Source organism: Motacilla alba, chromosome 12, assembly GCF_015832195.1.
Source record: "Motacilla alba alba isolate MOTALB_02 chromosome 12, Motacilla_alba_V1.0_pri, whole genome shotgun sequence".
Taxonomy (NCBI): domain Eukaryota; kingdom Metazoa; phylum Chordata; class Aves; order Passeriformes; family Motacillidae; genus Motacilla; species Motacilla alba.
In genome coordinates this window covers 13,530,901-13,547,528 of record NC_052027.1, presented here as the reverse complement: position 1 = coordinate 13,547,528, position 16,628 = coordinate 13,530,901, and the positions used below count along the sequence as shown (strand labels likewise).

Here is a 16,628-nt window from a genome sequence, read left to right as displayed (position 1 = left end):
TTGCTATGACAGTGATGTGATTGGTGTTAATGTATGTGCCACCAGTTTTCCTAAGATACATATAGGGATCCCAGTAATAGAATTCTTCCAAGATAGAGTATTTCAACTTTCATTTTACAATGGGGTAATATAGTAATTTGTTTTTGGAATAATTATAATGTCAGGTGATATGGCAGGTGTCACTCTGTCTCCACTTATTTCTAGAAGTTTTCACAGCCTAGCAATTGTCATAAATTTTGGTGTTGGCACATACCTACAGTGCAGTTCAGTTGAGATGTGTGGAAATTGTAAGCTATCCCTAGTTTGCAGAACTTGCTTTAAGTTTCGTTTATCACAAAAATTAAATCTGTAATTATATTGCATAGCATAACTGAGGTTGAAATTAATCTGTGATCCTAAATGTGGTTTGGTAATATAAAATATGCAAGGTATATTTGAATTTTACCAGACTATTTTATAATTTGGCATCAGTGTTAAACAGCTGCTACCTTGAAGTGTATCAATTTGCTATACACAAATTTAAAAAAGAGTGGGAAATAGTTCAGACACTATTCTGTCACCGTCTGCACTTTCTCCACAAATTGCAAACATGTGGAACTGCCTATTTTAATACTAGTTTTCTTGGGCCAAGAGGTTTTCATCTTTGAGAAACTCCATGTTACAATTTACCTACCCCAAAGGAATCGGATGACAATCTGATTTAATGTAACTTCAGATTTAAAGTAACAATATTACAATATACATTCCTCTTTTATATGTTTTTTTAATGTACTATATATGGGTTGAGGACATTTCTCTGTAAATGTTTCCAGATGAAATATATCATCTTCTAGATGCACAGATAGGCACAGTAACTCCAAACTAAATCAAGAACTTACCCCAGTGTAAATTCGAATGACAGAAATAGACAGATGTAATGTATAACTTCCAAAAAGCTTTTATTTTTCTATGCAATTACCAGAAATTAAATAACCAGAAGACTGATTCAGCAAAGAAGCTGAGTGAAATTGCCAATAAGAGGTTGGTAAATACAAATTTTGCATATTGAATTTTATTTAAGCAAATTACTTTTGCATATTTATCTATCCATCTCTGTCAGATCTCAAAAAAAAAAAAAATCAACAAAAAATCAAAAACCCCAAAATAGCAAAGTCTCATTGAAGTCTACTCTTATTTTAAAACTATCAAGCTGCTATAGTCCCTCAAAACGTTCAGTAAGCCCCTGACCACTGAAATTTGGTCTGACGTTTTCTATTGCAGTAACTAATTTACTTAAAAATTTGGTTTTAATCTGAGTGTATTGAATCTTGAGCTCTTCATTCAGCATTGGTTTTATGATTATTTTTTCCCAAAAAAGCCCCCTTCTTTTCCAACACAACATGTTGGGAAACAGAAGGAGTTGGATACTCCTTACAGTCAGGTAACCTGTAACTGCCCTGACCAAAGCTTTGCAATGGGCTGATGCCTAAACGTATTTTACACGTGTGATGCACATTTATCTGTCAGTGCATGTGGGTAAACCTCCCTGTGACACACAGGTGAACATCACTCTCCCACCTCACCCAGGCCTCTGACTGGTTTTTTTCTTTCTGTTTGTGTGCTGATGTAGTCCATCTTCACAAATCTGATAGAACTTTGCCAAGTATGTCCCAGGGCCATTTGGAGCTACAGCATGTGTGGATAGGCATGGGAAGTAATTCTAGAAGTAGCAAAGACTTGCAGTAAAGCTGACAAGGAAACCTGGAGGAATGTTGAAGCCATTAATAATGCTTTTTCTGTAGGAAGCTCAACCTTGTCAGACAGTTAATAGCAAATATCATGCTTTTCCAGTGTAACTGTATAACCTCTGTGCATATATTAGTTGTGAACTGCTGTTTTTTAGAATCAGTGGAAAATGCTTTATTCCTTGGCTTGAATCCATGGTCCTTTACCCAATCTAGTTTGGGTGTTCCTACTCATCATAAATGATACCTTATTTTTGGTAAACATAAGTAGGCTCGAATAAAATATTTGTGCACGGTACTGGGACTCCTGTGCAGCATATTGGCTTAACAAGAATGAAATCAAAACTTTGGTGGCTGTAATAAAAATTAAACTTAACAATTCTGAAGCCCTAAAGTAAATAAAAATAATTTTTAAAATGCATTAATTTTTTCTAGATAAGTGGGAAGAGTAGAGATGGGGACTTGATTTGGTCAGTTTATGAGAGTAAACTTGCTATTGATTTTCTTCCATTTTGTCAGTGCCAGAGAGAGATAATATAAAGGGAAACAGGTTTCCAGGACTTCCAGGAGAGGGATCTGCTGTAGACCATAGCAAGCTCAACTTACTGAATGATGTATCTCAGTGTGTGAGGCTTTAGGCAGTGTTCTCATGTTAAAATGCATTTAAGCAACCTGTGAGGTCTAATTTGTGTGCCAGTTAAAAGGTGAGCCAAGCTCACTGCTGTGACACTGTTTGCCATGATGCTGGGGAAAAAAAACATTGGTATAATTCTGCAAATGTTTGCTACAGTGAACAGGAATGCTGGGCATTTGGGATTGCCTCAGCTGGCATCCTCTGTGCTTTTGTCTGTGTGTCTGAGATGGGCTGGCTGTCACAGCCCTTACCTGGAACTGGAGAACTGGAGCTCAGTTCTCTCTGTTTATGTATCATCACCTGCTTTCAGATTTGCTTGTTTCCTGTTTTCAGATGTCAAATGAAGATGGCTGTATTTCATTCTTTTCCTTTTATTTTTGTTTGGAAAGGATAAAACTCTGAAGGTTATGGAGTATTCTTATTTTAATGGAAGCCAAAGAATTTCCCCCATGGCTGGGCAGACACTGGACTCAGTTGTTTTCTTGCAGGGTTTTTCCCTTTGCTTCCAGAATATAAAAATTTGTCATCTTCTTGTGATCATAGATATCAGTCAGCTTGTCTAATCTCAATAAACCTTGAGAGGCCATTACAGCAGCCTCTAAGATACAGACCAGAAAAAGGAGTTGCCTTAGAATTTCCTGAGAATTGCCACCAAATTAGCAAATCATTCTTCAGGTTTTGTATGGGCTGGATAAATCAGTGTCTCATTTTGGCTACAAGTTTGACAGCTTCTGCCACAAAGGAAAAATGCAGTTTCTGGCCTTCATGTCAGAAGAGTTTTTAAATTGCCTGCAATGATCTGGAATTGGGAAAGGAAAATCAAATTCTTGCCTGTATTCAGATTGTCCCCTCTATCTCCCTAACTTTGCCTGTGTTCTGAATAATGAAAAGGGCTCTGAATATGTGTCAACTCCCAAGCACAGATTTGCTGAAATAAATTTCTTAATTTAAATTGTTTGAATTCAGTAACTCTTAAATCCTAGCAAATCAAAAGTAGGAAACTAAGAAGTAACAAAAATGCAAATTGCTATCATATTTTGAGAGACAATTGTACCTAATCCCTGAAGAATGAAAACTTAATGTAATCATCTAACCAAGTATGATCCCAAAGCCCAACAGTTGTTTATTTAACTGTGAGGCTTGACAAGGGGAATACACTAGGGTGTACCAAAAGATGCTTTCAACAACCTCATTATAAGAGAAATTCCAAGTTCAATCATGATAATTGGTTATGAATCTGTCCTCTTGCTCAGCTATGCAAAGCCATATGCAACAGTGGTGTGATTTTAGTGTTCTGTGTAACTGCCCCATGACACACAGAACATGAAGGACATTAAAAACCATCCTGGGTTTCTTCTTATTTAAGTTCTGGAAGACCTCATCGTGGCTTACCTGCACATGTGGATTTGTATCCTCATTCTCCCCAGCTCATGTCTTTCAGACCCTTCTGGATGATCACAGACACCTCCCCAGCTGAACACTTTGTGCTTCCTCACTCAACTTCTGTGGAGCTCTGACCCTATAATTTTGTAATCAGACATCAATGTCTGATTGTCATAATTGTGTGCCTAATTTGCATTCAGAATTACCAAGATTATGCATGTCAATTAGGTATATGAGTCTGCAATTAGACAGTGCACATTCTGGTATTTGCACATGGAAATCAAGCATACAGTTGCTCAGGAATGTTTGTGCACACAGTTGGACAGATACCCCAGTCAAACAAGGGCTCCAAAATGATAGCAAAAAGAGACTGAGATAAACCAGTTTATTACTAAAAAGAGCTCTTTAAGTTGTAAAGTTGAAGTATGCTTTTTGGCTCATTAAGAACAGGGGACTCCTGCTTTTTGAGATCTGTTTGGTTTCTGAAAGTTATTGAAAGTGGAATTAGGGTGATTTTTATCTCATTCTGAAATCACATATTCTTTTTCTTTAAACTGATATTTCAGTGGTATATGGCTTGCCCTGACATTTTTTCTCTAATAGTTGGGTTGAAATACCCTTTTCTGTTTTGCAGCATTTTTGTACTTTTTAGCCAGTTGTGAAGACTGAAATAGCACTTCACAAAAGCATTGCCTTCCCTGCTATTTCTCACCACACGGGAAATTTCCTTTTCTTCTTACAAATTAATTGTCTTGTCTTCTTGTATAGAGCAGTTTTAGGAAGTCTAATATTAATATTGACATTGCCAAACTGCATTTATACTTCAGTGACCTAATGATTAGAATCTACCATCTTTTAGAGGTGTGTACTCTCACAGCTAAATTTTAGAAAGAATTCTTTTTATTAAGTATCAGTTTCCAAAAACCTACAAAGAAAATAGTTAGAAATGATATAAAATTACTGCACGAAATGAAAAGATGGAGATCTCCAAATAAAAACACAAAAAGCCCCCCAAAATTATTTGATTGAATAGATAGCCAAAAATGTATCAAAAATGTGATGCTGTTGCATTATTATTGTACTAACACATCCTTAGTTTACTTAGTTACTTAAAGAGTCAGAAAGGATTAACTGGGAATTATTTTGATAATTAGTGTATGTGGTCATTTAAGCCTAAGAAGTTGGACTAAAGTATTCAAAAATCCTTAATCATTGACAGGTCTGTTGTAACATTCTGACACATGAAACCTTACTGTTCACATTTCAGCATTTCAGGGAACACCTTGACAAACTTTTTGCAAAAGGAATTGGAATGCTGGACATTGCTTTAAATGAAGCTTTCAACATGCTCAATGAAGTAAGTTCATGCTTTTCAGATCCTTTTTATTTTTCACCTCCTTCTTGTTTTCCCTTTTTTCAACTGAGTTTATTTTCATGAAAATGAATATAAATGAAAATAAATGAATATAAAATGAATATAAATTTTACAATGTTGCCTTAAGTATATTTATGTATTTTGTGGAAAAAATACTGAAGTGTGTTAGTCTGCTGGGAGATGAAAAAAACTCATCTAAACTAAATGGCAAAATGTCTTTTGATTGAAGAATGTACCTTGGAAATAAGAGCTCAAACCCAAATATTCTCCAAAAAAGTTTGACTTGACAAGTGTGCCTGCCTTTATGCTGTGTGATCCTAGATTAATTAATGGTTCTAATTCCTGTGTATTCATCTTGAAGGGCAATATTGATTGATTCTTTTCCAGGCATAAAATCCTAAAATGAAAAAAGGAGTATCTTCTTCCACCCACTGCTCATGTCTTCAGTTAGACAGTGTGGAACTAATGCCTTTGTGTGGTGCATGCCAAAAATGACAATGGGAAAAGGTGCATGAAGTAAAGGACACTGTAGGCTGTTTGTAGAGGTTTTATTAACAATTTTGGGCACTAAATAGAGCCTTGGGAACCAGAAAAACAGTATGAATGCCTCAGTGCAAAAGATGTTCTATGCTAGTCCTCCAAATCTATGTAAACTGAAAAAAAACCCCACACTGCAGGGAGTGAAGACCTGAAATAAGATCTGTTTTGCTTTGGTTTAAAATCTGAAGTAATTGAAGTTAATATAATGAGTGTGGTATAAAAATCTCATTAGATAATCTGATGGCTCTGAGACTAAAGGGATCTGACATCCCATGTGCTGAATTGTACCCATGATGAGAGGTCTGTGAGACCATGATGGACTCTGCTACATGTATGTTCAGATCTCTTCAAGGTGCTGTGTTAAGTGCTTCTATTTATACTTTAAAATGAAGTTTAAAATAGGTACAAGCCTTCTTGCATATCAACTTACAGAAATGCCAGCACAGAAATATTTTCCATTTTATACAAGCATATCTGCAAAGTCTCTGGCAGATTCAATTAAAGCCACCTAGGCCAGAGGAAAAGCTAAATCTTCCCTTAGCAGAGTACAGCAAACCATCTTCCACTTTGTCTACAGGATGTTGACCTTTATGTGCCAGAAGCCTATCTGAATTATAGGTTAACTAAGGATGTCTTTTCTTCATTAAAAAAAAAAAAAAAGAAAGTGGGTGAATGGGGGGGGGAAGGAGTGGGTGGTGGTATAGTAAAGGAAAAAAAATAGAGAAAGCTTTGTGCTACACAAATAGTCTATAAAGACTCTGTTAGGATTTTAAAATGGTTCAGGGGTTACACTAATTAAACTCAGTCAATTTTGCCTTGCAATTACCTTTCAATATTTGCTATGGTTGTCAAGACTTGAAGATGTTTGCTACTGATACCTTTGAACAGCATGTTTAAAAATCCACTTCCAAATTCTTTCCAATTGTCAATTTATGCAGCGTACATTATAGAGAGGAAGAATACAGAAGTGCTTGGTACAGTAGTTAGACACCTACTATGTCATGTGACAACTGCAATTATCTCTTTTGGTGACAAATGTGCTCTTTGAAGTGATTACCTTTAAAAAAAATCATAACCAATTAAATAAAATTCTGTGACATTTCAAAGACTGTTAATCACAACCAACTGCTGTAAATGTCAGGATGCATTGAAATTTTTGCTGCTAACTGATGAATCACTGACTTAATTGTAGTTCATCATAAGCCCCTTGTCATTGTTATTATTATGGAAAACACTTTCATCACTCTTGCTATTCAATAAAATTAAAAGTTTTAGACAAATATGAGAAGATATTACTCATCAAAGTATTTGAATTTAATCTCATTCTTCAAAATATTCAGATAACTGTGTAGAATAATGCAGATGCATACAGAGTGGTGTTTTAAAATAAATGTACAAAGGCATTTCCCCCTCATTAATTTCTTTTTTCAGACACTTTGTCACTTTTAAAATATATTGTCCATGTGAGGAAGATATCCCTAGACAAAGTAGCTTCACCTTTATAAGAAAATAATGGCTCTAAGATCATGAAGGAATCCCACTTAAATAATTCTGGTTCTGGTTAAGACTGGAAAACCTGTCATGATAGGAGAATTTTAAGGAGCGACTGCCTTGCAAATTACACAGAGGCAGTGATCACAATACAGCTAATCCTGTAAATCCACAGTAGCTGCCCTCTAAGGCAGAGTGTTTCTGGTACTGTTTGCTGAGGTTTCTGTTGGATGAAAAGGAAGCTGGTCTTGAGGAGAGATGCAGGTGATAGAAATGGTTGTTGAATGTGGGTGTGGTTACTCAGATACAGAAATGGGAAGGCAGAAAGGCAGAGGATTTCTGCAATCCACCACCCACGCTTTCCTACTGCAGGCATTTCTACAAAGATGACATTTTTAGAAAAAGTGGGTTTTAGAGTTTGGAAAACCGTGAATATGTAAGAGGAAATGGATTGTGGAAAGCTTAAAAGACAGAGCTGTTGGTAGTCCAAATCAAACCAGAATACTCTGAATAGTTTTTCATGACTGCAGGTGCAGACAGAGTCTCTGCCAGGTAATTCACCTATGAACACAGGTACTGCTTTGTAAATGGGACCACCCTGTTCTGGGCACAGCAAGGCTGGTGAGGTGGGACAAGGCAATTCTTGCTTGGCTTTCTCAGCATCAAGAGAGGGGTGATAGGATGAGGCCCTGCCTGGCCTCAAATGTGATAATGTACGTGAAAACTACAAGAAAGTAATTGTAATTTCCAACTTATTGATGTTTTCATAGATTTTTTTAAAGTGTTCACACAGAGAAATTAAAAATCAAATAATTTTACAACTTTGCTATTTTTTGTGCTAAAAGATGGATGTTTCACCAAAGTACCTTGAATATATAAGGTAATACACAGACAAATAAGAACTTATTCTGCAACCAAAGCAAATGGAAACACATGGATTCAGAGTCAGAGCACCAACTCCAGAATGAAGAGATCAAAACTTATATGATGACAATGTGTTTGCTCTTTGACAGGAGAAAATCCTATTTGTAAATTTGCTATTTATCCCATTGCTTCCTTTGCTTATGCCAGAGGATTGCTGATTGCTGTCTGAGTACCTGTGCTCAAGTACTGCACTTCAGCAGCCTGAATTACTTGTATGTGTTCATTGTTGGTAATAGGAGAATCTCAGAGTATATAAATATGAACTGGGTTCTCCCAGATAAATATTTGAAGGAAAATAGCATATGGAATGTAATCCTGAGTGAATATGAATGAATGCCATATGAATAGTCAAATGTCTCTCAGCAGTTGTGTATCTCCTGTACTTCACAGAAAAATCATCATTCATTACTTCTTTTTGTGTAACATGTTCTTTAGAAAGGATATTTAAATCAAAGCAAACCCTATGGATGCATCAATACTCATCATCTATCAAAACCAGGGGAATACCATTTTAATTTTGGGTAGTGCTATATTTAGGTATGTTTCTTATTTTTCAATTCACCAAGTACATAAAATCTATGATAAAATGTTTTCAGCCTGAATATTTTCAACTTCTTCTAAGGATGCTAGAAATGTGACAAAATCCATGTGTGATCCTGTCTGTCTTCATGTAACAGGGATGTGCTGTTCCTAATGGGTGTTTCCTTTTGCAGTTCAATCACACAGGACAAGGAAGCATTTGCAGCCAAGCCATAATGCTGATCACTGATGGAGCTGTGGACACATATGATACCATATTTGCAAAATACAATTGGCCAGACAGAAAAGTAAGTGTGTTATCACCTTTACTGAATGGGAAACCCAAAGCTTCATGTCCAATCTAAAGTGTGCATCTGTTGAAAAGTCAGTAACAATCTTTCTAATGATCTAAAAATTATTTTGGATCACTAATTGAAAAAAAAGATGCTTATATAGTATTGCCTGAGGACAGAGATGGCCTTTTACTGTGGTAATGGACTTAGGTTAATAAGATATAAAGGCACTATTTCTCTCCATTTTTGAGCATTGTATAATCCTTCCCCTGAGACACATCATTAAGTATGAAAAAAAATTTTCTTTTTCCTCCCAAAATACACATTAATAATTCAATGCCTTTTCAAGCTAGAGATATGTAGGTAGGGTATGTACTATGGACAGTGAGTGGCTTGCTATGACAGGAGAAAGAGCAGATGTAGTACTCAGTATTTTTAATTTCTTCATTTGGCAGAGTGAGGGAGAGAGCTGACAGTTGGTAAGACTTTATTAAAAATGTATTTGGCTCTATTGATCTGTAAAAAGAAATTTGCCTACAGTTAAATAACCTTGTTATATAGCAAGTGGAAATTTCACAGTAGGGCAGAAATGCCTTGAATTTACCTGATGAGGAAGCTCTAGTGGGCTTTGTGTCTCTAAGTGACATAATTTTCTTCTACATTTTATCTTCTGCTAAAGCAAGTTTTGGGACTATTTGAGGAGTTTTTGTAGTTCTTTGTCATGTTATGTGCCTGTGGAAGCAACAACCACACGGTCTGAACTGCAGTTTGAGCAAGTAATTGATTCATGTGACTGTGCTGCATAGAGTTCTGTATTCTGTGAAAAAAAAGTAGTTGTTTAAATTTTCAGCTTTTAGTCATGTTTCTCTTTTATAAAATTCTGTTTATTTTCTGAGTGACTTGTATCTCTTTTTTATGCAAATATAATATGATTCCACTGGAAAGAAGGCCTAAAAGCTAAAAGTTTTGTGGCCAGTCCTTCCTCTCTTACTCAATGGGATGCCATCTAATTTAAGTTGTTAAGCCCTCAGATATTCCATGAGAACATTTTACTTTATCTAGCAAAAACTGGTGAGGAAGGAGATTCTCAGAGTCTCTCAGAAGGATGTGCCTCTGGTCCTGCATTTTCTTATTCTTTGGAGTTGGTTCCTCTCTTAAGAAGAAGAGACTCTGGGGAAAATCTTATCATAGGAAATCAGCAAGGAGAGAATTCTCTGAAAGAGTCAGTTAAGTATTTTCACAAAAACATGTGTTGTATATCTTTCATGTGCTAATCCACGGCTCTATCTGAGATAACCATGCTCAGCACAGCTGTTGCAAAAAGCAGCAGGAGAGGTTTCCATTGGGAATTCTTCTGCAAAGGCCTAGCATCAAGAGTCCTGCCTTGTTCAGCAAGGACATGATGTCTGGGGAGCAGCTTTTTGTTAGTATTCAACTCAATATTCTACTCAACTCTTCTAAAAATATTTAATGTATTAACACAGCCTTGTAAATTGCGTTTTAAGAAACATGTATGGAAAAAAAAATCTAATCTTTTTTCCTCTTTTCAGCCTGAAATGTTTCAGTATGAAAAATGTAAAAGATTTCCATATGTAGGCTTTAATGCATTAGAGCTTTGAATGTCTTTGTTGGATTTGTTATTCTAGAAAGGAAGGCTATTGAAAATGCAATATCCTACATATTTGCAGTGTCAGTGTGCCCAGAAATTATGCATGCCATGCACTTGAAATTCACTGCCTTTGCATTACACCCTCTTTATTCTCTCCAAAGCTGGTTTTTATATTTATAAATCTCACCTTTGAACTGTTTTGGTTTTTTTAATGTATATAGTTTTCCTTATTATCTATGTATTGCCCTGCCATCTTTCTTATAATTTATGTTTTTCCTGCATTGTGATACTGTGGTGGAAAAGGCAATAGCTCTAATTGAGGTAAATTCTGAAGTTTCTGGTTACCTCAATTACCTGGTTAGCAAAGTGCCAATTTCAGTTAGAGTTGATCTAATGTTTGATAACACCAAATAGTTTATAATTAGTTGCAGCATAAGCATTTTGTTCTCTTATAGAAAGGAAAGAAATCTTTATACAACTGTGAAGACTTTAAAGGTTTGTCAGTGAGAATCTCTAAAAATGGAGAGTGAATACAAACTTGCAGGACATAAACACCAATTCATATTTTCTTCCATTTTCCAAACCATTTGAATCTTTGCGAAAGATAGCCTTAAAAAAAAATGTATTTACCACGTAAACAGGGAAACCAGCACTTTATTACATATTATTGGAGATCTATTCTGCCTTACAACTGATTAAAAATCATCTTCCTTCTGATAATGCATTAAAATAAAATTGTGTTGCAATTATTAGGAAAGGGAATAAAATGGCTCCAGTTAAACCCCCAAAGTAGCTTAAATTAAGCAATTGAGGGGTTTTTTTGAAGGAAATCAGCCTGATTTTTTGCATGAACTAGGAAATTATGACCATCAAAAGACTATTAAAAATCATCTTCTGGACTGTTTCCCTGAAAGAAGGAATGCTTTCATTTTACTGGGTTTTTTATGAGTCTCTGTCTTCCTCAGCAAAAGGAAAAAAAACCCCAAAAATATTTCCCATGCTTACTTAGTGTCTTCTGCTACTTTAAATGTAAATCTAGTAGATGCTATTTTTATAACACACTATATTTTATTTATATGACTAGTTGTTAACATCTATTTCCTTTTTTTTTATGAGGCCATAGGTGCAATCTTAAGGAGGTGATTCTCACGCATTAGAAATGAGTTTGTGCTATATACATAATTTTACTCATTCATGAAACTTACATTCAGTACTTTCCAATTTTTGTGATTCATTCAAGGCAACTCTACCATGTGAAGTACCAAAAAGGGAATAATTAATCCACAAGAGTAAATAAATCTACACATCTCATATAAAAGCCCAGCTTTTCGTCATGTAGCAGAAATAAGTATTTAAAAGGAATTGTACCAAGGAAGTGTTTGTTTTCAATGAGAGCTATAATATAGTTGCAATAATTTTATTTTTTTAAGATGCCCTCTTTCAGGAGAAAGCCTTTTAAGTCTCAAAATATCTTTTTTTATGTCAGTTGTACCAGAATCATGCTTTTATTCTATGTTATTTCTTGTACTATGAGATCCAAATGCATTATCAGAAACCAAGCAAAATACTGCACTTAGATATTTCTCTAGGTCCCTTATTCTAATTCAAAAGGATGAAAGGGTATGGGTAGGGGAGGCAGGCAGACAGATAGATGTGACTAAATGGAAAGATAGTGCTTCAGGTCTGCTCCCAGAAGATTGTACCACTAATGATCTTTTCTTAAATAAAACTGTCCTACTTCCTTTCTACTGGAAAATTCCAGCAATAAGTAACAGAAAATTCCATGAAGATTAATCTTGTAAATGTTGCTGAAATGCCTTAGCACATTAAAAAATGAAATTATTAAGAGATTAGAGATATTAACAGAGCTTCAGACTTTGTCAGGTTCTCAGCTGAAAGTCATTTTAATCACTAATTGAAAATTAGTAAACTTGGAACAGAAAGTATCTACTTAAATATTATTTAACACATTTTGTCATTTTAAATATAGCAAGACTGTTCTCAGAATCTTGTGATATTGCAAAGGAAAATAATGCAGTAAATTTTCTTCCATGAATTTGCACAACATTTGCATGAATGTGTAAGGGAACAATTTTAAACCCTATTAACTCACTGACAACTCCATGAAGTCTCATGATGTTTTTTCTCCACTAGCTAAAATGACCCAGTACTTGAATACTGAGGGTGTTCTTCACTCCTCCATTTCCCCATTGTTTTTTATGTGGCTGTCAAGTTCTGTACTTCTACAAAACCCATCTACTCCTTGCTTTGGAGAAGCCCAAAAGCATTCCTTCCCTAAACATGACTGAGGACAGAGTCTCATTGAGATCAAGGGGAAATCAGTATTTCAGTTTGGGTAAAGACTTTTACTATTCTTTTTGGGTCACTACAGCACTCTGGTGGTCAAAGAAGATGTGAGCTTTGTGACCTTTCATGACTGATGGCAACCAGAAAGAGATGTTCTGCTCCCTTGGCCTGAGAGGCCTTTGCTTCACAATATTGTACCATGTGTAAAACCTCGAAAAGAAAGCAAAAGAATCATTGAATCATTTGAACTTTATCCTCCCCTTTGGGTGTGTCTTTGAGTCTGAAAAGCATTTGCTTTCATAATTATGTGAAACAGCTATATGCTGTGGTAAATATATGCAAAACCAGAAGCACTAATTCCTTACTAAGTCAAGTCAAAAGGAAACCAAAATCCCACCTAAAGTTTCCTCATTTTCTAGAATCAAATCCAGATAGAGAATCTGGGATAAAAATACCTCTGTATCCAGTTACCTTGTTAGTTATTCTGCAGCCTTTCTTTTTCTGGGCAAGTCACAGGGAATAGAACTTCATCTGTCTGTCTCCTATTATTCTGAGCTCTGGGTAGAATTAATTTTGTATAGCACAGAAATATTTTCTTTATGCTTATGAACCATTACAACAAGGCAGAGATTTAAGATGGTTTCTATCACTGCTAAGACTTCAAGCAGGGTGAATATAAAGCATAACTGCAATAACATCTTTATTCCAACTGCTAAATGATTATGGTGTAGAAAGAGCTAACAGCCTGTGCTGCCCATGTCTGAATGGAACTGGTGAAATGACAATATAAATAGTTCCATGACTTTTAAGTGTTTATACCTACTCTTACATCTGCTTTATAGGAAAAATTTCACAGTCTGGCAGGTCTCTGGATCCATATACAGTACTTAAAATTATAATTGAATCCAGAGAGCAACACCTTGAAATTTGCTGGATTTAGATTTGGTTTCATGATAGAATACTAGATTTGCAGGCAGTAATAATCAGTTAATAGCTCCTTAATTACGTGGGACTTTCATGCATACCTTTACAGGATCAGTATTTATGGTACATTTAATAATACATGGCTTTCTTAAGTATTTAAGAAAATACTTGGTCATTCCTGGTGAGAATTGGTCACTTGGTCACTAAAGCTCTTAATATCAATCCATTAATTTTTATTAGTAAGTCATTATAATATATTATAACTTCATTTATATTAGAGATCTATGAAACAAATACTTAAATTTAATTGTTCTGCCTTTTTTTTAAACTAGAAACCTATTTAGTGAGTTTATTTAGTGACCCACAATCTATTGGCTTCAATTCTTGTACGTACGAAATAAATGTCTGAACTTTGGGTATATGTAAAAATCCTCAAACATTTAGTTTCTGCCATAGGACAGGAGAGGAGGCTTTCCTTACCCTCCTTTAGCAAAGGAAGATGAAAACATGGCATGAAAACGATCCTAAAGAAGTTAATGGGTGCTGTGAGAACAGGCTCCAAGGCAATGGGTGGCTGCATCATGGCACTGCAGTCGTGGCAAATCACCTTTCTCTTCATGTCTGCCATGCACAGGTTACAAACCTTTCTGCAGACCCTTAACCAAGTCTGCAGCTTAGGAATGGGGCAATGTTGGCAACAGGGAGCATTTGTACAGCAAACTGAATGTCTCGTGCGTGCAGTCCTGTCTGGATGTTATTAAACTGAGTTTCCTTCTGAAAAGGCTGACGTACTTTGGAGGCAAATGCCATTACTGCTACACAAACCTGGTGCTTTATTACTGGTTATCTCAAGAACAAAAGAAGGTCCACACTTTATAGGCCTTTCAAGCTATGATGTAACTTATATTAATTACTTACCTTTTTAGGCATTCCCTTAGTATGATATAAGAGGGGGTAGGAGATCAAACAGAAGTTTTTGATTTCAGGATAAAAAGAAACAACTCATCACAGCTAGATTCTTGCCCCAAGTGTGATTTCATTTGGAGAAAAAAAATGTTTAAAAAAGGTTTTAGTTTGCCTTATTGCTTCTCCTCTTAGAGAGAAAAATAGGTGGGTAGGTCCTCCTCCAGTGAATATTTTTTTTTGGCCAAAACTGCCATAATGATTTCTACAAATTTGTCACTAGTGTTTTTACTTGAATTCTTTTATATGACACTCAAAGTAGTTAAGACCTCTTTTTCAGTCACTTGTCAATTTAATTTGCCACGAAGAAACTTCTCCTGCAGTGTTTAAATTGAAACAAATGGAGAGATGTTTTTTGTGAAGATAAAGGTAATTAAATATTATCCTCAGGGTATATATGAATTGCCAGAGGAAGGATTACTGCTTCTTGTATACAGTCACTTGTTGGCTAGAATCATGGAGGGGCTAATGCTTTCTGAATGTTTGAAGACTTTTAGATGGAATGATAATTTATACCCATTGAAAATGCATATTCAAAGTGCCCTTACTGTGCTAATATTTGTAATATAATCAGAAGCAGATACAAAAGTGAATTAGCTGTGAGTCATACAGAACACCTTGTAAGGGACAGTCCAAATGGAGAATAATCCACAATTTGAAATAGATTGTCCAAAGTACTGTTAGGGAGTACTGATACCTGAGTATCAGTAACACAAAAATGATCCCTTTTCCTTGTAAAAAAGAAGATAACTTTTGTGTAGTATGTTGACATAGAGAGATCCAAAATTTGAGATAAAATAGGTGTCCATAAAACGTGCCTAGATGACTACAAGTAATCACTATTTGCTTCTGGCATAAAACTCCTTGTGGCTGAAATGTTTGGCTGATGGCCATTATTAACGAGAGAGACCAAAACATAAGAAGTAAATATCATAATAAGAAGCTGATATATTATGGATTCTGTTTACTAAAGAAATCCCAAACAACCAAACCTTCTCCTGATATTTTATGTGCTGTAAAGTCTTAGTTTTTCAAAATTATCATGCCAGAAGCAAGACACTTAAAGTGGGCATGGTAATTGCACAAATATGCCCATTTTGTTCTGAGGACTATGTCAATTCCTGAGGTAATGTTTTTTTGTGAAGAACTGTGTCATCTGCTTAAGGAAATGGTGAGATCATTTATTTCTTGAAGTTCTTTAACAGCATAATAAAAACTGTACTTTAGTTTGTGTGGTTTAAACTGAGAAATGCTGCAGTTATCCTAAAAGCCATGGTTCAGTTTATAGACTGGTTTTAATTCTCTTCATAATGTATGCATCTTCTTAGACATTACAGACAGAAGAGAGATGTTGAAGTTTGTCAGAGCTGTTCTATTTTAGATGAGTATCAACAGTCTCTGCAAAATATCAAGAATGTATATTGTTGATTGTGAGTGACTCCCCACTAAAAAGGTGAACATACCTGCTTATATAAAACCCATTTGGTTGCATTGGACAATAAAGTGATAATACACTACTCCAAACAATTATTTTGGATTAATATAATTTTAAAAATAAGTATAGGTAATGAAAAAAAGTTACAGTTGTGTTGGATGTGTTCCTAAATTTTCTGTTTAGAGTTTGCCTTTTAGAAAGAGTTGAAATAATGTGATTTAATATTAAATGTTACATTACAGCCAAGAGTAATGGTTAAAATGAAGTTGATGCAAGAGATAAAACTAGGGTTATGTTCACTCATCTCTGGTTCCTCCACTAATAGCCTGAAATTAGGATATCACAGATCTGCAAACTTGCTCAATAGGTATTTTCAGATCTGTAGAGGAGAAGTTACAAAGTGAAAATTTTCCCTGACTTTACAAACAGGAAAGAGTGAAAAATTCACATGTATTTTTGGAGTAAGTTTTAAAAAACTGTACTTATGATGTCCTGTTATATGTATCT

At 35.3% G+C, this 16,628-nt stretch overlaps 1 protein-coding gene across 4 annotated transcripts in view; it reads left to right on the top strand.

Moving 5' to 3' along the window:
* The window catches only part of CACNA2D3 (calcium voltage-gated channel auxiliary subunit alpha2delta 3), a 394,439-nt gene that overhangs the window by 191,296 nt on the left and 186,515 nt on the right, over positions 1 to 16,628 (top strand). For all 4 annotated transcript variants that reach the window (XR_005258491.1, XM_038149689.1, XM_038149687.1 and 1 more), the window contains 2 exons: positions 5,009 to 5,098; positions 8,785 to 8,898. Coding sequence is in view for 3 of the 4 variants with exons in the window: in XM_038149689.1 (XP_038005617.1) it covers positions 5,009 to 5,098; positions 8,785 to 8,898 (204 nt within the window). In the remaining variant the exon portion in view is untranslated. The remainder of the gene's footprint in view (positions 1 to 5,008; positions 5,099 to 8,784; positions 8,899 to 16,628) is intronic.